At 33.9% G+C, this 22,291-nt stretch overlaps 3 protein-coding genes and 1 long non-coding RNA gene across 7 annotated transcripts; 2 read left to right on the forward strand and 2 right to left on the reverse strand.

Annotated features, from left to right (window-relative positions):
• On the forward strand, positions 5,807–8,791 carry LOC109334632 (aminomethyltransferase, mitochondrial-like). Of its 3 annotated transcripts, XM_019570513.1 has the most exons (5): positions 5,807–5,887; positions 6,752–7,319; positions 7,666–7,784; positions 8,080–8,637; positions 8,668–8,791. In XM_019570513.1, exons 2-4 carry the CDS (start codon positions 6,762–6,764, stop codon positions 8,621–8,623), a joined length of 1,221 nt encoding a protein of 406 aa, XP_019426058.1. In that variant the 5' UTR covers positions 5,807–5,887; positions 6,752–6,761; the 3' UTR covers positions 8,624–8,637; positions 8,668–8,791. The 3 variants fall into 3 exon arrangements, with proteins under 3 accessions (XP_019426058.1, XP_019426057.1, XP_019426059.1); XM_019570512.1 differs by having other exon boundaries at positions 8,080–8,791; XM_019570514.1 differs by having other exon boundaries at positions 5,815–5,885; positions 6,727–7,319; positions 8,080–8,791.
• Positions 7,820–8,118, reverse strand: LOC109334633. Its single transcript, XR_002106123.1, has 2 exons — positions 8,023–8,118; positions 7,820–7,943 (listed from the first exon to the last, which is right to left on the reverse strand). It is a non-coding gene; the product is annotated as an uncharacterized LOC109334633 (long non-coding RNA).
• Positions 10,201–16,055, reverse strand: LOC109334896 (THO complex subunit 6). The gene is made up of 13 exons (XM_019570890.1): positions 15,745–16,055; positions 15,627–15,658; positions 15,228–15,323; positions 14,722–14,798; positions 13,776–13,821; positions 13,236–13,296; positions 13,094–13,147; positions 12,903–12,983; positions 12,100–12,139; positions 11,826–11,938; positions 11,220–11,330; positions 10,826–10,942; positions 10,201–10,677 (listed from the first exon to the last, which is right to left on the reverse strand). The coding sequence occupies exons 1-13, from the start codon at positions 15,943–15,945 to the stop codon at positions 10,588–10,590; spliced, it is 1,119 nt and encodes a 372-aa protein (XP_019426435.1). The 5' UTR covers positions 15,946–16,055; the 3' UTR covers positions 10,201–10,587.
• On the forward strand, positions 17,453–21,102 carry LOC109333704 (B-cell receptor-associated protein 31-like). Of its 2 annotated transcripts, XM_019569257.1 has the most exons (3): positions 17,453–17,919; positions 19,321–19,736; positions 20,636–21,102. In XM_019569257.1, the coding sequence occupies exons 1-2, from the start codon at positions 17,634–17,636 to the stop codon at positions 19,692–19,694; spliced, it is 660 nt and encodes a 219-aa protein (XP_019424802.1). In that variant the 5' UTR covers positions 17,453–17,633; the 3' UTR covers positions 19,695–19,736; positions 20,636–21,102. The 2 variants fall into 2 exon arrangements, with proteins under 2 accessions (XP_019424802.1, XP_019424801.1); XM_019569256.1 differs by lacking the exon at positions 20,636–21,102 and having other exon boundaries at positions 19,321–19,889.

The raw sequence follows: 22,291 nt of genomic DNA on the forward strand, positions 1-22,291 counted from the left end.
TCAATTGCAATGTCAATCGAGACCTTCACATGATGGCGTGGGATACATGCATTATGCATCATAGCATCGACCAACTTGTGCACTTTCCCAACATCCACTACTCGTCTAGTTGGGGTATCTAGGAAAAGTTTGCAAGAACTGATTCCCTATACGTAAGTTAAAACATATAATTAGTTAACGACTAAATTAAAATAAGTTAACTAAATTACCTCAGGAATGGGAATCGGAATGCGAATGTTATAAGGTGTAGGTGTAATGCAACTCTCATTGACGGTTGAAGGGACAACATTACTAGCTAGTCATTGCCACTAAACTTCCTTCACCTTCATTGATTTCTCAAATTCATTGAACCGTTGCATGAGGCCATCTAGTTGATTTTGAACCTGGCTCATTTGGGCTTTGGTTGCACGCTTTGCATGGGGTACAAATGTCCGCTGGCTAACCCTAAATCATGCACCTCGGATACGGCCAGGGTAGATAGGCAGTCCTAGTGCCTTGTCAAGTATTATGCGACTATCCCGGTTTGCATCTTTTTCTTTTAGGGCAACCTGACAAATCAAGAAAAAACACAATGTTAATTAATCACATTTTGATAAATAAAGTATGGAAATTAAGTATAATTAAAAAATATGACCACTTACAACACGTCTTGCCACTTCTTAAACTTCCTCATTGTTGATGACACCATCTTTGTTCTTATGGGCACCCACCTATAGAACATTGAGTAGTCCATGTGGAGTCATAGGTGTATCATTTTTGTTCTCCAACTAACAAAATATAACAAATAATAATGTAATTAGATATATATATGCATACAAAACATAACCAATAATGTACAAATTAACAATACTTACAATTCTTTCCTCGATTCCTCTATACCCCGCTCGAGAAGCTTGGTATGGATATAAAGGCTTGGATGCCCTCTTGCGGTTTTCATTACTTAATTTCTGAAACAATAAACAACATTAATACCAACAATCATATACAAAAACATATATACAAAAGTCAATACAAAGAATGTGATTTTATCAAGAAAGACTCGTCTTATGTGCATAGGATGACAAAAGTCTTCCAATCCTCTTCATCAACAATATTTGCATATTTAGTTGGAGATTTTAGATTGACATTGCCATCAGTATCTCTAAGTAATTTTTCGACATTAGTTTCGAATTGTCGGAGAGCCTTTCCAACCGATTTAAGGATATAATCCTTATGCTCCTCACCAACATCAAAAGTTGCCTGAAATAAAAACACATATACATTATATATTGCATGCATATACGTACATTGCATGAAAACATAACACATATACATACATTGCATGAAAACACAAAAACACAAAAACTGAAGAAAAAAAATAAATTTACTGTTATTTCATTCCATATACGCTCCTTCACGGTATTCTCTACATCACTCTATTTGTTGAATGTTAGCTTCAGATTCTGCCTAACAACAACACCAATGTAGCTTATTAATGTGTTGTCACCCTTCGAGTTTAATGGTTGGCCTTTAGAGTTCCATTGAACTTCTATTTTCACATCCTGGCTTCTTGACCGAATGACATTCTTCATGGAAGTCATTCCACGTGGAGGTCGTTTTTGAGAAACAATTTGCTTGTCTTGTGGAGTCGGTGTAGCTTCGTCACCACTGTGAGATACATGATCGCCACTTTGGGAAGCCATTGATAAAGTTTTTGGAAGTGCAAAGTGTCAAGGATCGCACTAGCAATGATCTGCCTATGTTTTGATGAAGACAAGGTTTTATCAAAGCTTGAAGATGGCTCAACAATCAACATGCCTAGAACTCATTGGTCACATATAGACTAGGTTATATGAATGGAGTCATTATTCTAAGTAGTTTGGGATGTGTGCCTATGTAAGTGAGTATAGGTGACGTAAACCTATATGCAAGTCTCTCAAGCCATTATAATTGTCATATCACATTAATGAGACATATCATCTAGTTAATTGTATGTTCATGCATTAATCATACATGTTATATGTGCATATTAGGCATAATATAATTGCTAAAATATGTATGGGAGTTAAGCATAACATATGAGTAGTTTGCCTTTTGAATCAAGTGTTTTAATATGCTGGTTAGTTGATTAACGTGGTGACTTAATCGATTAACTCAACTATTTTTCTGTTATACCTGTTTTTCTGTTACAACTGTTTTATGTTTTATCATGTTATACTGGTTAATCGATTAACGTGGTAACTTAATCGATTAACATGTGTGTTTTATGTTATAATTGTTTTATGTTTTAACTGCTTAACTAATTGCAATGGTTTGAAGTGTCAAATCTGTTTTGTATAAGTTTAGGCAAATTGCAGAGACGTGTAGCATTGCATACTATTGTTTAGGATTGATTAGAGAGCATATTTTCGTGATTTACTTTGTATTTTGCATAGAGAAATGCATGTGTGAGGAAGAGAGATTAACATGCCTTATTGAAGTTGTTCATTATGATTTGCATGTTGTTTTTCATATGCTTAATCTCATCGTTTTCTTTCTCACATGTTCATGCATTCTTGATAGAGATTCTTAGAGAGATATTTTGCGTTTACTGTTTTTGATTAACTCACATGTGCATGATGGCTTGAGTGAAGTGTGAGTAGGTTAGTCTTTAAGTTTTTTCATAGTTAAAATTTGAGCATTATTGTGCTTGGTCAACGTCACATATTAATGATTGCGCTGTTGTTGTATATCCAACTATACACTACTCATTTTATGAACACGACCTCTTCCACAACGCATATTTAACGTAGAGCTGTTGTACCGAGATGTAGCGTTGTTGAATAGAATCTAATTGACAATGTTATCTGAATTATGCGTTATTGAATAGAATCTAATTGACAGTGCAGTCGTAATTATACGCTGTTAAATTGAACTCATTTTCCAAATTAACAGGGTATTCGTAGTTATGCGTTATTAAATTAATATTTTACATAACTGGAAAATATTTATACAACATAAGTTTATGTAAATTAACATGAAGTAGATTATTACTATATAATTGTGTTTATTAATATGAAACTGGATAAAATATTAAACATTACATTTTGTTAATTTGTTTTTGTATTTATTAAGTATTGATAATTTTTCTATTGTGTTTATTAATAAGGAACAATGCTAAAGTATTAAAGAGAATAATTATCCAAATAATTAACAAAAAACTGGAATTAACATCTAAAATAATTGTTTTATTATTCATTTAGAGAGACAAAATACATTATAATGAACTAAATGATTTGGTACATGCAAATAAAATGAACTAAATGATTTGGTGAATAGGAAATAATTTTGTCCACAATTTTTTCTTCAACTCCTCTACATAATCTTCTATAATAGTTCATTAATTTTCTTTTAAAATCTGGGTCCTTTTGCCATGAAGGAAATCAATGAACTTAAGGAATTGTTGCAGATGATGAAGAAAAATAATGGAAAGAGATCAATGAAAATTGACAGAGCTCAATGAACTAAATAATTCATTCCCCTTTTCCTTTTATTTTCTTTCAATTGCAAATCTTCATTCCATGCAAATCTTGTATGACAGCCTTCATCTTCCTTCTGAAATCAAAAGTTGTTAAAGACCTCCTTGACATGATTTTGAAACAGAAACACAATTTTTTCCTCGACTCCTCTATACAAATCTGAGTATTTTTTCTCTTTTTTACTCTTTGTAGTATTGCTTTTTTTTTTACTACTTTGTGTTTTCTTCCTCCTATCTTCATGAACATACTCTTATAGAAACACACACTCTTAGGCTCTTAGCTTACCGATGAAATAGAAATTTTGAGTGAACCACAATATTTATAGATGAAACGCATAATTACTCAACCATTAATATTTCAACAACCAAGAAACGCATAACCACTCAATCATTAATATTTCAACAAACGAAGAGACGCATTACTACTCCACCATTAATTTCTCATACGCTTAAAAAGTCGTAAAACATCAACAACGCATAATTAAGCAAGCGCGGTTATTATGTCATCTTCAACAGCGCTTCCTTAAATATGTGTTGTTGCATATATTCACATCAACAACGCTTTCTATCAAATGCGCTGTTAAAAATAAATCAGTCAAGTCAGCGCTAACGTTACTGATGTTCAACAATGCATTGTCAAGAATGCACTTTTGAAGTTACACAAATTGACAACGCCTGCTTTATTATGCGCCGATGATGTTCTTCCGCCTCATTTTCAACAGCGTCGTTCAAAATTGTGTTGTTGAATGATCGTTGTTTATTACGATATCTGGCGTAGTGCATGTCAGTCCTTCTGTCCATATCCATCAGGTAACACTAGTGATTTGGTCTATGTGAATCATTAACTACTGACTTGACATACGTATGTCTGACACATTAATGAACACATGTAAAAAAAATTCAAAATTTTTTTAGCAATTTTTTTTATGAAACATTGTCGTTTTGAGATTAATTTTAGAAAAAATTAAACCCAAAAATGGGGTTAGGAAAAATTGTACATTTAATCTAAATTTTTCTCTCCTTGATTACCCCACCAAAATAGGTTCCTTTTACAACCATAGAATTCTAATTTCCTGAAGTGCAATTGTTACATGAAGTACAATGGGAGAATCAACAAGATATTTGTTTAGCGGTGTAAGTTCTTGCTAGATCTTTAAAAAAATTAAATAGTCAAAAATTTGATTCTTGTGAGTAATATTTGTTGAGAAATACAATCACACACCCGAAAAGAAATTAATTATTTGTCATAAGTAAGAAATGTCCTTGAAAATATAAAATAAAAGTAAAATTGAAGAGAAAAAGAGAGAGATAGAGTGTGGTAGGAGTGAATAGGACCTGACCCGACCCGCTCACCTGCTATGACCGATCATGATCGGGTCTAAGGATGAGTTCGGGTCAAAATTTTGATCCAACCAATATTTAGGGTCGGGCAAGGTACAAGCATGGCGCGACCCATGATCATCCATTTATCATATTTGTATGTGTATTTATTAAATTATGTACAGAGTAATAACATCTCTTTAGTTGAAAGTATCAATGATTTTCTAATTTTTTTATCATATATATGATTAGCAATATATATATATACATATATTATTTTATATGTGAAATTACATATACATAATAAGAAGAAATATTGAGAATATTTTATCTAAAATGAATATATATTATATTTAATCGGGTCTGAATTTAGGTTCAAAGACAGATCTAGAAGACTCGGGATCAGATTAGCTTCAGATCTAGCTCAAATCCAACTTTTAAGGTCAAGTAAGGAACAATAGTTACCCGACCTAACTCAACCCCTACTCATTAAAGAGTGTGGGGAAGACAAGGTATATTTGTCAGGTAGCGCTTCTACCACTCACTAATGATGGGGCTATCTCAACTTCTTGACACACTTCTTCTTCTTATTTTCAAAGTTTAATATGGTTCACCAACCACTAAACTTTACCTTATAATATTTATATACTAACATCATAAACAATTATATATATATATATAATAAGCATATGGTATTCAGTGCTTCCATCATTTTCCCAACTTGTATTAATTTTATGAGAGACAAATAAGCCCATATTCAACACTTATCAAATACGTCCAGATTCTACACATAAACGCCCATATAGGAAGACAACGTGTCATACATACCCTTTTATTTTAAGGAGAAATGATTATGGGAAGATGTTATTAACGATAACACAAAATACATTAAATATTTAATTTTAATAAAAAATTAACCATTATTAACAATAACAAAAAACCATAAATAAATTTATTTTTAAATATAAATGTTGTATATGTCTCTAAAAAGTTTTTCTCTATTTTAATACCTTTTTTGGCCTCCTATTCTCAACATCTCCAGAGTTCAGACTCAGAACAAACCCAAAAAATGTAAGTGCAACCCTTATCCTTATTTATCATTTCCTTACTTGTACTTTCCTATATGGGATTGTATTTATTCACATGTAATGTAACATAAACCATATGTGTATCTAGTTGTCTTAGTTTCTGATTCTGACCTATCCGTACATTGAAACTATAGATCTAGATATTTGATAAAGGTTCTGTCTTTCCAAGTTTCTGGGTATGTGGGGTATTGTATTGTTATTGGTAGTAAAGGACTTTTTATTATTATTATTATTATTATTATTATTATTATTATTATATGATTCTCAATGCCATTTTCATATATTGATTCAAGTTGAGTTCTAAAATGTTTTGTAAAAAAGGTTTTCAATGATACTTTTTGTATGGAATTTGGTGTACATATGTCATCAATTCATTGGATTTGTTTCATTGTTTGAGTCCATGAACTGCGACCACTTTTGTTATTTGACAAGAACATGAATTATTGCGCTTCATATTGTTTTTGTTTCTGCCTGCAATGTTTAGATCATTTCTGAAACTGTGACAATATGTCAATGAAATGGCATCAAATAGTTTGTTTTTTTTTTTATATAGTCAATTAAAAAAATATTTTATTTTTTCTATGGGGAGGGGGAAGAAAGCACTTTGGTGGTTTAAACTCGGGTACTCACACTTTATGATTATAGAGGACAGGTTGTTTTCTTTAAATTTGGATCTGGAAAATTTGGCCCTTTTTGGATAGGGAGAGTAACATGATGAGTACTGTTATATACTAGAAACTAGAAATGACATGATTCCTTAACAATGAAATGAATATCTTTAACCCCAAATTAATGAAGTATTGGTTAAAACTTAGAACTTACTTTTTCAACTTCTTTTATTCCTCAGATAACAGAAAATGAAGGGTGGCTTGTGGCAACTTGGGCAATCAATCACCCGCCGTCTTGCCAACGGTGACAAGAAGGCTGTTGCTCGTCGATATTTCGCCACTGAAGCTGAGCTGAAAAAGACAGCTCTTTATGACTTCCATGTTGCTAATGGTGGGAAGATGGTGCCATTTGCCGGATGGAGCATGCCAATTCAATACAAGGACTCAATCATGGACTCGACCCTAAACTGTAGGGAGAATGGTAGCCTTTTCGATGTTTCTCATATGTGTGGACTAAGCCTCAAGGGGAAAGACAGTGTCTCATTCCTTGAAAAGCTTGTCATTGCTGATGTTGCTGGACTTGCCCCCGGAACTGGATCATTAACTGTGTTCACAAATGAAAAGGGAGGGGCAATTGATGATTCAGTGATTACCAAGGTGACAGATCATCACATATACTTGGTTGTGAATGCTGGGTGTAGGGATAAAGATCTGGCTCATATTGAGGAGCATATGAAGTCGTTCAAGGCCAAAGGCGGTGATGTTTCATGGCACATCCATGATGAGAGATCTCTACTTGCTCTACAGGTCATATATCACACTCTTCTGCATTTGCATCACACATTTTGATGCAAACTTATAGCTTTTGAGGTTTTCTTTTAGTTGTTACGATCTCGAAATAATGGTGAGTGTTAAGATGGATATAGTGTGCTCTACAGATTAAAAGAATCCTTATGAGATAATGAAATCAGTAATCTAATATGTTTGTGCCATATTGCTTGTTTTTTTTCATGGTAAAAAACTTTGAACTTTGTTTGGTGTGGTCACTAAAAGATTATTATTAACTTTTTTCAGTGATTCCTACTCCTTGAGTTGAATCTGACTACCAAATTGAAGGACTTTTAAATTAATGAACTGTTCTTTTTTCTGGCAGGGTCCTCTAGCTGCTCCTATTCTTCAGCATCTGACAAAAGAGGATTTGAGCAAGCTGTACTTCGGTGAATTCCGTGTGTTGGACATCAATGGCTCGCAGTGCTTTCTCACACGGACAGGGTATGTTTTGCTGTGGTTTTCTTTCTCTAATATTAGTGATTTACCCTGCAAAGTTTGCATAGGTTGTAACAGTGCTATCTGAAATTTCATCATGTATTGCTTTTGCTATATCAGTTTTAGAATCATTCATTTCCTTCTAAAAATGCAATAATTTCCTAACTCATAACAAGTGCAATTTGATAAATTCAGTTGGTCTTTTTGTGTTGTTAGCTAAATCAGAGTTTATCAGAGATACTACGCTTAATCCCAATGATAGTTTTATACATAATAAGACGCACTTTACGGAGATTTTCAGGTATACTGGTGAAGATGGATTTGAGATCTCAGTTCCTTCAGAGAATGCACTGGATCTAGCCAAGGCAATTCTGGAAAAATCTGAAGGGAAGATAAGATTGACAGGACTGGGTGCTCGAGATAGTCTTCGGCTTGAAGCTGGATTGTGTTTATACGGCAATGACATGGAACAGCACATTACACCTATTGAGGCAGGGCTCACATGGGCCATAGGGAAGAGAAGGAGAGCAGAAGGTGGTTTTCTGGGAGCTGAGTTTATACTGAAACAACTTGAAGAAGGTCCTAAGATCCGGCGTGTCGGTTTCTTTTCTTCCGGCCCACCTCCTAGAAGCCACAGTGAGATTCAAGATGAAGGAGGCAACAACATCGGGGAAGTCACCAGCGGCGGATTCAGCCCTTCCCTCAAGAAGAACATAGCCATGGGGTACGTTAAATCGGGATTGCACAAGGCAGGCACGAAAGTAAAGATTATTATTCGAGGAAAAGCCAATGAAGGAGTTGTTACAAAAATGCCATTTGTACCAACAAAGTATTATAAGCCTTGAAAATTTTCCAATTGCTTTCTCTTGACCAGTTTTTCTATAATCTGAATGCTGTAATCAATTTTTATTGCCATTGTCCTACTGACATCAAGTACAAGGAGAATGCCTTGCATTAATAACTCATATTCCTCATTTCAAACATCTTGATAACTGAGTTCATTATGTTGTCTTGAAATTCTCTGACATTGTTCTTACCTACATCTACTACAGTAAAGTCTGCATGCCACCCATGAAACAATATGTTGTGTTGTAAAAAGTGAGTAAAGTTTTCATGTCAGCACACTCACAATATCCATAACATGAACTTGGATTGATCACTAATTAAGTATTTCAAGCTTAACACAAATCAAATGAGATTACCTTAAATCCTCGAGCGGTCGTTATATTTTATTGAGTAATTATCTATTTAGTTCCCTCATATTTATCATGAGCACTAACTTAATTCATAGTAAATTTAAATTATCATTTTGGTCTCCAACTTTCAAAACATAGACTCACGTTAGTCCTTCGGTTATCTCTATTAATGTTCATTGACATGGCATGTTAACTGTACACATAACGATTACACATTGAAATTTTTTGTCAACTCAGCGAAACGATATCATTTTGACCTATTATTAAGATTACAAACCATCGAAAAAAGAACGAATAATGGTGTAAATGGGGGACTGAAGCTAACAATACGAGTTCATACTATAAGTGGAACTTGGAAAATTATGCTCCACGCTTACTCAAATTTCTTGTCTTTTAATTCGTATTATAAAATCACTTGCTAGTTTTTCAAGATTTATTTAGTAATTCGTTTCCTTGGGGACGGACTCAAGTTGGTTGGACTAGGGTCCACTAAACTAAGGAATATTTCTGCTACACGATATATTCATTTGTCATTATTATTGTAATATTTGTATATTATTTTTTCCATATAATTTAAATATTTGTAATTGCATATTGTTTCTATTCTCACTCTCTAAAACATTAATTTATAAATATGAATGATGATAAATATGTGTGTGCTGAATCAGAATCACTGTCTGAGACAATGACAATCCTCCAATCTTAGATACAATTAAAATTTTCCTTCTAACATTAGCCCTTTATGAGGTTGTTAGCTGTTCATTAATCTTAAATAATACTATTTCAATAATCTCGGTGGCAACTCTAACTATATTTGAAGAATGAAGACTTGTTTATTGGGTTTAGGTTTCAAAAATATTATATGTTGGAACAAGAAGTTGTAGAAGCAAATATTGTAAATTACATATGCATTTTATATTTGAACCAAAAAAATACACATTTAATATAAACACTGATTGGTATTGTTAAACTTCAGAGTCGGAGATTTTTTATAAAAAAACTTGTTAATCACCAGGAATCAAACGAAATAAATATGATTTCACAAAGCTTTAGAAGCGGCTGTAAAATTTAATTTTGAGCAGAATGTTTCTTTTCTTTGCACGTATTTTTAGTAATATGCGCTAAGAGCATCCATGTTCCCCATAATCCAAGTTACGACATTTACATAAAAACAAGGAACAAGAAGGAAATATTCAAGATATCAAACGACAATCATCATGTTACCAAAAAGTTTTTAAGGCTATGGTATTCAAATAACTGTTTATCTACACATCATGCTCTATAGCAATCCACATAATTATCCGATATTCATATATAACTCAACCAACAAGAATTACAATACACTTAAAACACAATTTAACAATTTTAAGGAGGAATCTCTAATGCGAGTTAGTCTCCGAAGTTAGAAAATAATGGTGGATCCTCCACCCTTGGATCATTTACTGGGTGTAAATTGTATACACTCGATTACATCAAGGATGGATATATCTGCACTTACTCACTTTAGAGTAGTCAACTTCATATCCTCAAGCTTGTGATTCAATGACTTGGAATTTGGAAATTGTTTTGGCCTTTGGAACATTTCGAATTTTGAAATTATCTGCCAACTTAACTTAAACACATTGGCAATGAAACGTACACATGTGGCTGCCGAATTGCGAGATAACATCCACACAACATCCATAACCTCCAACTGCCACAACCTGAAATGAATAATGCAAATATGAACATGCCAAAATAAACAGGAAAGGAGACAATGCAGAAAATTTGAGCTAAGCGGTTATATTAGCATGAACAAGAGGGTATCTAACTCCTATCTCAATAGCAATAATATTTTCAATTGAAACATACTCCTGTTGGATATAGCGAGATAGAGAAAGCGGATTGAGGAGCACATTGTATTTGTGAAAGGATCACACCATTCATGTCAAAGCGATTGAGTATAGGATCGGCACCAACTGCCAAAATCTGAAAGAGAAATAAAAAAAATTATAAGGATGGAGGACAATAGGATTGCAAAAGCTAGTGACTAAGATATTCAAAAAACGGACAGTAAATGATACGGGTAATGAAAAAAAGCCTTGAACTCATGTGAGATGATATATAAATAAAACTCCAACAAATTTCTAATGCATGATACCAATAACTTCTTTCTCTATTACTCTCTTGTGGCCAACAAGATCAAATAGTTTGACTGTGTTCAAGACAAGAAAACTTGGAGATAAATAAGAGATAGCAAACTCACTTGATTATTTTCAAATAACATGTCCTGTACAGTAGCCTGGGATGAAATCCTTGATATGCACTCTGAAGCAGGAAGGTTCCAAAGTGATATATTCCGCCCACGACTGCAAGCCTATAGAACAGGCACAGTAGACCCTTGATTATTCACAGAACAAAGCAACAATAAAAAGATATAAGAAGTTTATTACACACCCAATATTTTCCCATGCATTTCACCAAGCTTCTTATAGATAAAGGACAGCCTAAAATGTTAACATTATCTTGGCAAGAAATTGTGATTTTTAATGACGAAATGAAAATTTTATTAGCAAAATTAGTTTTTTGTTTAATAATAATACATGTGTAGAACAAAAGTTGTATCTTAATTAGGAATTATGATTGTCCAAGTAATAATGGTCACACACCACAGCATATACCCGATAACATGCCCATGGCATATGTGTAACTATTCAGGTTCCAAAAGGAAAATAAATGAAAACTAAAATCATTATCTAAAAATATATGTTCTGAAAACTTTCGCAATTACAGATTTTTTTACCAGGTAGGCACATTTGGACCAAAAAGTGTTGGAAAGATGGAAGATACTTATAAAATAATTTGCTCTTACCAACCAGCTCTCACTTGCATCTAAAGCAACACAACCAACCCATGAAACAGATCCTTCTAATTTAAAATCTTTTCCTGGGTTAATAACTTGGACAGACTTTCCACTTTTGCAATCTAGTAAACAAGGTAAATTAGAAACAAAACATACGTATTAGTACACGGTATAAAGATACACCAATATTTTCCAGGAAGCAATCAATTTACAAAAAAAGTAATAATATGCTTTGTGCAGTTTGCTCTGCTTTAGTAATTGACATATAAAAAATGAATAATACCCCAAATTCGTGCGGTCCCATCCTCTGAACCTGTTATGATCTGAACATTTATCAGATGGAATCAATTAGTTAGAGAAATCCCCAACTATACACATTGTAGGAGGACAACGAGTAATATTATTATGCAAATTATAAAATTGCAATAGAGAAGTTTTAGGATTTAGAAGTACTAGCCCACATACTCTCTCGCACCAGAAAAGTTTACGAACTTTAAATTCACATACTGGTGTAAAACGTTTTTGAAAAACTATTTCTTTTAAAAAGTTACCTAGTTGTTGGACCAGTGTATAGCTCCCCTTTTATTCATTTCCCCTTCAATGGCCTTTTATTATTATTCATAAGTCATAACTGATGCCACATTTATATCTCTTATATGTTCAAGAAGGTATTAACATATACCTCTACTATTGATGAAGAGAACATGAACATATTTATTATATTCACATTCATTCCAAAAGTTCTGAAACAGTCCTTAGCTCATTGAGACCTTTGCTTAGTAAACAAAAAAAATTTAGGGCTGTAAAAATTAAACTCCATGCCATCTCTTTAATCTCCTTATTTTACAATATCATTATTTCTACTAGGACCTCTACCTTTTCCACTTGTATCCACCATTTTTATCTTAATTGAACGAGCAAGTGTTTTCTATTGCTTATATAAGTCCACAAACAAGCACGGAAGAAAAAAGCCAACTCTTGAACACCACATGCAATAAATTATACAAGACTAATGAAAATTGTTCATGAATGAGAAAATAATCACTGTAAAGCCTAATGCAAAAATATAAGGTCAAGAGTCAAGACCTGATTGGATGAGTTGCGAGCAACTATACAATGCAAGTAGTCTGAGTGCCCCTTGAAGACCATTTTTACTTTACCAGTTTCCTACATGCATTAACAAATGTTAGTCAAGGCACAACACAGATACAACTAAAAATCAATTTATCCCAAGAAACGTCCTATTCAAATTATATTTGCCTTTCATGAATACATACCAAATCCCAAGAATATGCATAAGAATCACCAGAAGCAGCAAAAATAGACCCCTCCTACAATTAAACAAGAAAATATTGGCACAAACTCAAGCATAGAAAAACAAAGATATTACTGTGACAAAAGGTCAAAAAAATTGCAAACCTTAGTATTAACAGCAATAGCATTATTCTCAGGGATAGGTGAAAGCGCACCCCAAGGACCTCTGAAAGACAATATTAACATGAACATCAGAGAAGGAAGAGGGAGCATAAATAAAGGACAGAAATTTGGAGAAGCAAAGCAGTTCATAACTAAAAGTAGGGCATATAGAGGACAATCAGAGAACTGAAAATACAGGAACAACATTACTGCAGATGCTATATGATAAACAAGCTTACAATTGCTCAGATAGTGAGAACAATCCCCTTTCTGACAGGTTTCATGTCAGGGGTGTATACCAAAAAATATTGATATTGACACTTGTCAATTGTATAAGATAAACAAGATAGGTATACATTCAAGTTTATCTCCAACACGGGGAGGCCATATGTAAAAGAGTTTATTCAATGAATAAACAGGAAACATGGACAAAATAATAGAATCGAGAAGGAAATGACTTCCTTAACTCCAGCAGCAATAATAGCAAAAAACTGGCGAACAAAACTGAAGTGTATATATTGCATATATTCTCCTAAAACTCACCTGTGTTGAGGATTCACCAGGTCAAGTATAGGATTGATATCATTTCCTGCAGTATTAAGGGAAAACATGCATAAAGCATTGAATAGAACATCAATTCAAAAGTGAAAAGTAAAAATAAGAAATAAAAGGATGGCAAAGAAGAACTAAGTGGAGGTGAGCAACAAATAATCCCAATCAAATCAAATACACGGCAAGGGAGGGTATGGAGAAAAAAAGACAAAACAGAGTCCATGATGGATAAAGTACATCATAAAGGCCATTGTACAACCGGAGAAACTTTAGCTCAACATAACTTATTTATATTTGGAATCAATGTTCAAAACCATTTTCCACATCATGTCAATCATCTTGATTCTCTAAATTCTTACTCGAGGAAATGAAAATAAAGATGGAACTATATGAATAATAAGATTCTTATTGACTTATCCTTGTAAGAGTCTTATTATGTTGGGAATGTTATTGGTCTGTACTTGAATACTTGTACCAGTTGTACTACATTAGTACTTGACCTAGTATGCATAGGAGTAGGTTGGTGTTTGTATCATACATCTCATCATAATATCATTTGAATCATATTTGTCTCCTCTTTTCCCTATAATTTCATCAGGAACAAATAACAATTTTTATTAACCTGTGCAATTCAATATTAAATTTTTAAACATGCAATCAACCGCATTTAGTGTTATTATGCACTGAAAAAGAATGAACCCAAGAGTTGATTCAATATCAATAGAAATAATTGTAGGTTAAAATAAAATACTAAGATGGACTCCTTGAGCTAAGATTCATATGTTTAGCATTACAAACACATACTCCTTTCGCAGAAACCAGTGGAAAAGAAGAAAATAAACATGCAAGTTGCTTTAGATATCCAAAAAAGATAAAATTGGATGTGCTAATGGTCAGGCTAGTTTATAATTTGATTGCAATAGTAAAATCAATTTACCATGTGAAGAAACAGAACAATTTGAGCCTGTAAGTTCCTTCCATCTCCATCCTCGGATCCGACCATCATCACCACAACTGGAAGACAAAGTTATTTTCAGAAGTGTGCCAAGTAATAGACTAAAAGCCATCATGGATGTCAATATCTGTAGTGATCAATATCTTCAGTTCATGTATCTAGTCATGCACAATCATTTCAACAACAAAAACAACAACCAAGCCTTTATTCCAGTAGGTGGGGTCGGCTACATGCAAAATCATTTGAACAAGCATACAAATTATACCCACATTCAAAATCATCCAGCAAAATATTTACAAATAATAAAAACACAACTGCACAACATAGGAATGCATGATGACAAAATGAGCTTAAATAAAACATGATATAAGCATTCATGCAAACACAAATATAACGCTCCTACATTTGAACCTTCCTCTTTATGCACATGGAAAAGTATGCTAGTGTACTTCATCGAGAAATAGATGTATAAGCAGAGTAAGTCAAACCTTAGCAACAAAGCATCTTCACCATCACCATAGAATTTGAGATCGTATGTAGGTCCATCATGGCCTTGAATGAAGCAACTTGGTTGAGCCAATAACCTAGATCAATTGAATTGAATTTGAAAACACCGTTTAAACTCCAACACTAAGAAACTCAAACAGATAACTGAATATTAAATCAGTGCAATTAAGTTTTTTTGGTACAACCAAATGTATCCCCTAATTCCTTTCGAAGTGAGTGGTTACCCCTCCCAACAAGTGTTGCCCACAGAAATCGAACCTTTTGACTTTTGGCCTAGTACTATACATGTTATCCGGTGATGCCTTATACTAGTAGACCAACGGCTCAGTAGTCAGTGCAATTAAGTTTAAAATAAGAGTAATTGAACAATTCATATTTACCTATCGTTGTTGGTATTGGATAAACCGGAATGCTGCAAGAAATAGAAAAACAAAGTAAAATGCAATAGTAAATGAAGGTATTGAGTGAAAATGATTGAAAATAGAGAGTAGTACTAACAGTGTTGAGATTAGAGATGCAGGAAGAGATTGAGTATGAGGCGATAGAACCGTCGCTGGAAGCAACGAGGAGAGTATCAGGGTTAGGGTTCAGAGAAGGAGCCCAAGCGGTTCTGAAAACGGTTCGTGTTTGAAAGTCTCTCTCCTTCAGTATGCTTTCTTTGTAACCATCTTCGTCCCAGTTAGTTGCGTCACCGCACATTGCTCTGTAACCTTCTTCAACCTCTACTGCTACGCCTTACGTCTTTTTTCCACTTTTGTATATGCTCTCAATTCATTAAATCCACGGACAGGGTTAAGGACCCGGACCTAGGTAAATACGGTAATGGGTTGTGTTTTTGGACAAGTGGATAATTTGGGTTTGAGATTTCATTTTTCTAATCATACTTTTTACTACGAAGGATACTCCTCCCCACAAATATTATTTTGGGAATCAATTCTTCAATCTTAATACCACTAAATTAATATCTTCGTGATTTTCAAATCATACTTTATAAACTATATAAAGATATCTAACTTTTTAAGTACTACCAATAATATCTTACCTTTAGATAATAAATTAATTTATTTCAGGTGTATGATATAAAATGATTCACCAACTGTTTTTACGAAAATACTAATTAATAATTTTTGGCTTAACTAAACTTATTTTTAGAGATATGAGTGTTTTTTAATATAGAGACTTTCATCTCACGTTAAAGCGAAATAAAGATAATCACACTTTTAGACAAATACTCAAAAATAGATAATAAAAAATAAAAGTACGAACATATTGGTTATATCATGGTTTACATAGAACTAGGGGTGTTTGCAATCCATTTGAATTAGTTTTTAGACAAAAAAATCATCTAATCAAAATACGTAATTAATAGTAGTTCAGTCCAGTTAGGTTTATTTATATCAGTTTTTTTTATAAAAAATTAAAATTGTGTATACCCTCAAAACTCATATAAATTACTAAATATTAAACATAAACAAAAAAAATAGTGTTATTTAGAAAGTGTCCAGCAACAATAAAGTAAACAACAATAACATAAACATATAAACAACAGTAATAGCAGCAACAACAGTAACATCAATAACAATACAATACTTAAACAATTTAAACATTAAAGAACAATTTAGGAGTTGGACATAATGTTAAGTGTGGAACTTAAAAGGATTACACATTTAAACAATTTTGGTCCAATCTCGATTAGTTTGGATCCAAGAGGTAAATCCAAAAACCGGATTGAACTGACCGATCTTTAATAAAAAAATTCAACACAATCCAAACCTATCCTATTTTTGCAATTTTTGCAATTTTAGATTATTTTGGACCAAACTAAATTTGAATACTCCTACCCAAAACACAAACAATATCGTCTCCTTAGCAATACTAAGATCTTAGTGCAACTAATTAGAGCATAAATTTACTAAGTTAACAAAGCCTCTATTCTTTATGTACCAAAAAAATTAATATGTACCCCAAAAAAAGCCTCTATTCTTTTCATTATAACTTATTGAAACTAGATTATTTTCAACTCAACATATTCATGCTCAAACAATTAAATAAGGGTTCTTGATACAGTAACAAATTCAAGACATCTCTAATTACAAATAAATATTCTTTGTTAACCAAGGGTTGAGTTTTGTCAACACCATATAAACAAAACAAAATATAATGTAACATGTATTTTAGGTCCCACCGGTAAAATCCCCACTTTATCTGTACCTTCGAACTTCGATTGTTGTGATTCAACTTTGTAAGAGTCTCTCTTCTGTCTCCTCTTTTCTCTGTTTTTCTCATCCCAAATCAAACTCTTAATTCTCTCATCAAACCCTAACAATATTCTCTTACACCCAATTCTGAATTCCCACACCCATTTCAGAGATCCAAGCTCCGTCAAGATGATTCAGTTGCTGTTCATGATGATAGCGACGGAGGTGGCAATGGTAGCGGTTCTTCTGTTCAAGACCCCATTGAGGAAACTTGTGATAATGGGGTTGGATCGGTTGAAGCGAGGGAGAGGACCCTTAATGGTGAAGAGTGTAGCAGGGACCCTTTTTGTTGTGCTGTTTTCGAGTGTTTATAGCATGGTTAAGATTAAGAATCGTGGGTTCGAGGATGGTGGTTCTGTTAATCCCACTGATCAGGTTCTTGTGGCCAAACACCTCCTTGAAGCAACACTCATGGGTATTCCCTTTTATCCCGAACACGAACCTGATGTATGATATAACATTATCATGTAGTGGTGTAGTTCGATTTATGTAGCCGACTCCGTGTATTATGGTTTGGTTGTTGTTGATGGGAAATGCTAGCAACACACTCTTTTCAATGCAATAGGTCTCTAGTATTGGATGAATTTCACTTGATGTGACATTTACGTATGAAACTACATTTTGCTCTTGAATTATTGGGGGTGTGAAGTTTGATGGATTCATGATTGTATCTGATTCATGCAACATTCACGCTTGGATTGAGTTTATTAAATTCACTTTGTTTGGTATAACCAAGGGTATCCTTCACTAAGGAACTAATCTTTTTCGGTTGTGTGACTGCCCCTCCCAATAATTGTAATCAAACCTTTGACCTTTTGGCCTATTTGGGGATCCAGTAGGGCCTTATAGCACTAGACCAACACCTCGTTGGTAGTTTATTTAATTCAGTGACTGTTTGTTGGGTCCTTGTAGGAATTTCTATTTGCTGTTTAGTACTGATTTTGTTTCCTATGATACTATATTACTATCTATGGTTTTCAATGTTGGGGATATTTTGTGGGACAACTAGAGAGGATTTAGTTTTTTTCATTGCCATGTTAATGAAGGACCAGATCCTCTTATAATGCTTTATCAGGCATTGGAATAAAAAAGATAAACACGCTCATTTTTTTCATTCCTTATTTCATTTTATGTATTTAAGTTGAAGAGGCCTACAGTCCTACACTGTTTCCGTTCTACAATGTGTTCAGTAGGATAGACATTCTGCCCCAAAAGAAAGGGAAAAGAGAGGCTAGGGAGGGGGCAAGAGTTGGTGTATGTGCGTGTAATTTAAGCTCGGGTACTTTCACCCAGTGATTGTTTCTATATTGGTTTTCCCACTTCTCTTAATTATCATAAATTCTCGTATCTCCGATGGCCTGGACATTCCTCCTGCAGTCCTCACTATACCTGATTATCCTAATTGTTGGTTTAGTTTATGCATGGCAAAGGGGGCATTAGCATGGTCATAATTCTTCAATATTTAAACAATAAACAAAACATTGAGACAGTTATGAATTCCATTGAGTTTCCCTTACTTGACCGACAACCCAAAATTCAGCAGTATATGTCTATTTCATATGAACAAGGCTTGTTTAATTCACATCTTATTCATTAGGATTATTCAATCTTGTGTTCTAAAGACAATATTTCTGGATTCATGCTCAAACAGCTCCTTGAAATACAAAATGTGAAGTATGCCATGTTTAACATAAGTTCTCTTAATTGTCTTCACATTAAGTTTTATGCCATTGATTTATCAGGACACTGGCCAGATGTTTAAAAAATATGACTAAAAGGTGAAATCATAACTCTGATAACTGTTTTGATTTTGCAGGTGCTGTGCTTTTTCTTGCACTTATGATGGACAGACTACATCATTACATAAGAGAACTCCAGGTTCGAAGAAAGACCATCGAGGTTGTTAAGAAACAAACTCGAGGGGCCGAAGATAGGAAAGTTGAGGAAATTAAAGCCATGGTGGAAGAAACAGCCAAATTGAGGGCAGAACTTAAACACCTTGAATCTGAATTTCAGTCAAAAACTAAAGAGGTAGATGTTTCTGAAGCAAATGTAATTGCATTGAAAAAACAATCTGAGGGGCTCCTTCTTGAATATGATCGCTTACTTGGGGAAAATCAGAACCTCCGCTGCCATCTACAGTCCTTGGACAGGGGATTGTCACGTTCAATTAGCAAGAAGAATATGTAAGATACATTGCAGGCAAGAACGGCTTCTTTTATACTTTTAAGGGTGAGTTGATAACAGGTTATCAATCCTTGTAAAAAAAGTTCATTTACAAATAGAATTTTCACCTTTCAATTGAACTTGGATCAATTTTGTACTGACAACTTGTGAAGATTTTTAGTGATGACAGAAATATAGTGCTGATTGGTTTTTTCTGCTAACTTTTACCACTTCTGTTTCACCAATTAAGATATGAACGGATATGCCCATAAACAGTGCTTAGTGTTACTGAAGTTATCTCTTGGTACTTAATTTTCATAAATTGGCACCGAATACCGATGCAATCCTTTTACAATGCTCCATAAGTTCCAGAAGCAATGGAGCATCAATGCTCAATGTAAAATATGGAATGCTGATTGCTCCACATAATACTCCATCTCTTACTTGGAGCATTGCAAGTCTTTCAATATTATGTAAAGGAAAAAAACATGAGCAGAGATTTAACTCAAAATGTGTCAGCTGTGAACTGACCACGGACAAAACGGCACAGGGAGAAAGAAAAAACATCTTTGATGGGGTGACAAAATTCCCTTAGATGGATTTCTAAACAAGACTTGCTATGCTTGATGCAGGGAAACACAAGCAGTACGCAGGCCTCATTTCTGTGGGAAACTGATTGCTACTTGTCAAATGTGAGTTCAGATCTTCTCCAGTACTGGGTAGGAATGCTGATATGTGAAACCAATTTTTTTTAAAGGTTGAGATCTTTATTTATTTTTTGAATTAAAAAATTACCAAAATTTACAAATATAATTTTCTCCTCACGTTCCAGCACTAGCGGGTCCAGTACTGGAGTGGATTTCAATTCGTCAAAATGTTGGTAGTCTTAGAAATAGTATTAAATGATGTGCTAGTCTGAATGAGAACTTACAAACTGCACTCTCTTTCCTACCCATTTCTGCAAGGACTTGAGCACTCACCAAGTTTACTGTGACTGAAATCTGGCTTAATGGGTTTGCTACCACTTACAAATACTTTCAGTTGTGAATGTTCAGCAGCAATATTGCAAATGAATAGGCCAAGCAAAGAACCTAGCAGTAAGAAGTTCTAGGCACTATTGCAGGTGCTGGTTAAAAAAATGAGAAGGCAAGGAATCCATGGAGCATATATGTAATTCACTCATGTATGGTTAAATGTATGCCAAGGAGCTTAGGAATCATTTTTATGTTCACTCAAACTCTTCAATGGCAACTAGCATTTGTTGGCAAGGAGCTTGATTTCCCTCAAGCAAGATCTTAGATTTGAGTGGAATGAAAGAAAGCGGTGTCTTCTCGGCTTGTTTGGGATTGAGTCCAATGTAAACTTACGAATACGAAGAGTTTAGGCGAGAAAAAACATTTCCAGGACAAAACTTATGCAGCAAAGGAAAGGCATATTTAGATGTAGCTTCTGCCGCTCTTAGTTTTTACTGGTAAACAGAACCTAAATTGATATTTGATCTCATTGTCACTCATCATATAGTCATAAAGAGTGATTTGGAATAAGATGATACTGGCATTTCTATAATTGTTGCTATATTTTCAAAATTGCCTTGTCCTAAACATGTTAAAGTCTTACTTTTACTCCAAGTCACCCTTATCAACTTTGCGGCCATTGCATTGTTGGAGTAAGTAACACATTTCATATTCCATTATGGGAAAAATGTGTGATTTATGATCTTGAATAAGCCAAAGTCATTAAAGCTAGCTCTTTAGCTAAGTAGTTATATGCCAAATCTCCTCCAAGCACATACATAGACATTGAGCTTTGAGGAGTGTTTGGCATGAACCATTTAACCCAAGAGAGATATTAGAGACTTACAAGCTTGTACAGGTTTTACCAGTACAAGCTTGTAAGTCTCTAATATCTCAAATGAGACTTTCCCATTATTATACACATACATTTCACTTCAATGTGTTTTCCAACATACATGAGTGGGAAGCATTTGTTTTTAACAATTATTCCACAATAAATTTTGACAAATTAAATGCAGGGGGGAGGGTAATTTTAATTGCACTCTATGCCAACTCAGGCAATAAAGTAAAGTCCAAGGAGCAGTGAGCTGGGAATTAGAGTAGTTAGCAATTTATGTTGTAAGATAAGGTACTTAGCTGTGTATAGTTTATAGCCTAAAAGGGATAGGTACTTGGAATGAAGTCATAATCTCAAACAGATTATTAGGTACCCAGCTCATTCACCATCCTGCTACTATTGTACATATAATTGCCAAAACACTTTTTACCCTTGAGTTTTGGCATTTTTTGATAGGAAAATACGTAACAAAAAAAGAAAGTTCTTATATGTGTTACTGCTACAGTGCTACTTTTTATCACCCTAATCTTTATAATAGGTGTGTAAAAATATTTTCATAAGAGAGAGTGATCATTTCTGTAACAGTGGAATACAATTAAAAAAAACTGTTAAAAGGGGTGGATTACTATAGTGGGGTAAGTTTATACAAAATAATTAATAGTAGTAGTAACTCTGCAATTTCTTAACCACTTGAATGAGTGAAAAGGAAAGCAATTCTCAGTGAATTTGGATTTCTTTATATAGATGGCAAGCTTTTTTTTAGGACCAAG

The sequence above is a fragment of the Lupinus angustifolius genome, chromosome LG19 (genome assembly GCF_001865875.1).
Source record: "Lupinus angustifolius cultivar Tanjil chromosome LG19, LupAngTanjil_v1.0, whole genome shotgun sequence".
Taxonomy (NCBI): domain Eukaryota; kingdom Viridiplantae; phylum Streptophyta; class Magnoliopsida; order Fabales; family Fabaceae; genus Lupinus; species Lupinus angustifolius.

What these genes read in the sequence shown, in the direction of transcription:
- LOC109334632 (XM_019570512.1), top strand. Translation starts at nt 6,762, where the DNA reads ATGAAGGGTGGCTTGTGGCAACTTGGGCAATCAATCACCCGCCGTCTT. An exon ending in GATCTCTACTTGCTCTACAG is followed by an intron (nt 7,320 to 7,665) that starts GTCATATATCAC and finishes TTTTTCTGGCAG; the next exon opens with GGTCCTCTAGCTGCTCCTAT. An exon ending in TGCTTTCTCACACGGACAGG is followed by an intron (nt 7,785 to 8,079) that starts GTATGTTTTGCT and finishes GGAGATTTTCAG; the next exon opens with GTATACTGGTGAAGATGGAT.
- LOC109334896 (XM_019570890.1), bottom strand. Translation starts at nt 15,945, where the DNA reads ATGTGCGGTGACGCAACTAACTGGGACGAAGATGGTTACAAAGAAAGC. An exon ending in TGGGACCGCACGAATTTGGG is followed by an intron (nt 11,939 to 12,099) that starts GTATTATTCATT and finishes CTTGTTTACTAG; the next exon opens with ATTGCAAAAGTGGAAAGTCT. An exon ending in TCTCGCTATATCCAACAGGA is followed by an intron (nt 10,678 to 10,825) that starts GTATGTTTCAAT and finishes TATTCATTTCAG; the next exon opens with GTTGTGGCAGTTGGAGGTTA.
- LOC109333704 (XM_019569257.1), top strand. Translation starts at nt 17,634, where the DNA reads ATGATTCAGTTGCTGTTCATGATGATAGCGACGGAGGTGGCAATGGTA. An exon ending in CCTTGAAGCAACACTCATGG is followed by an intron (nt 17,920 to 19,320) that starts GTATTCCCTTTT and finishes TTGATTTTGCAG; the next exon opens with GTGCTGTGCTTTTTCTTGCA.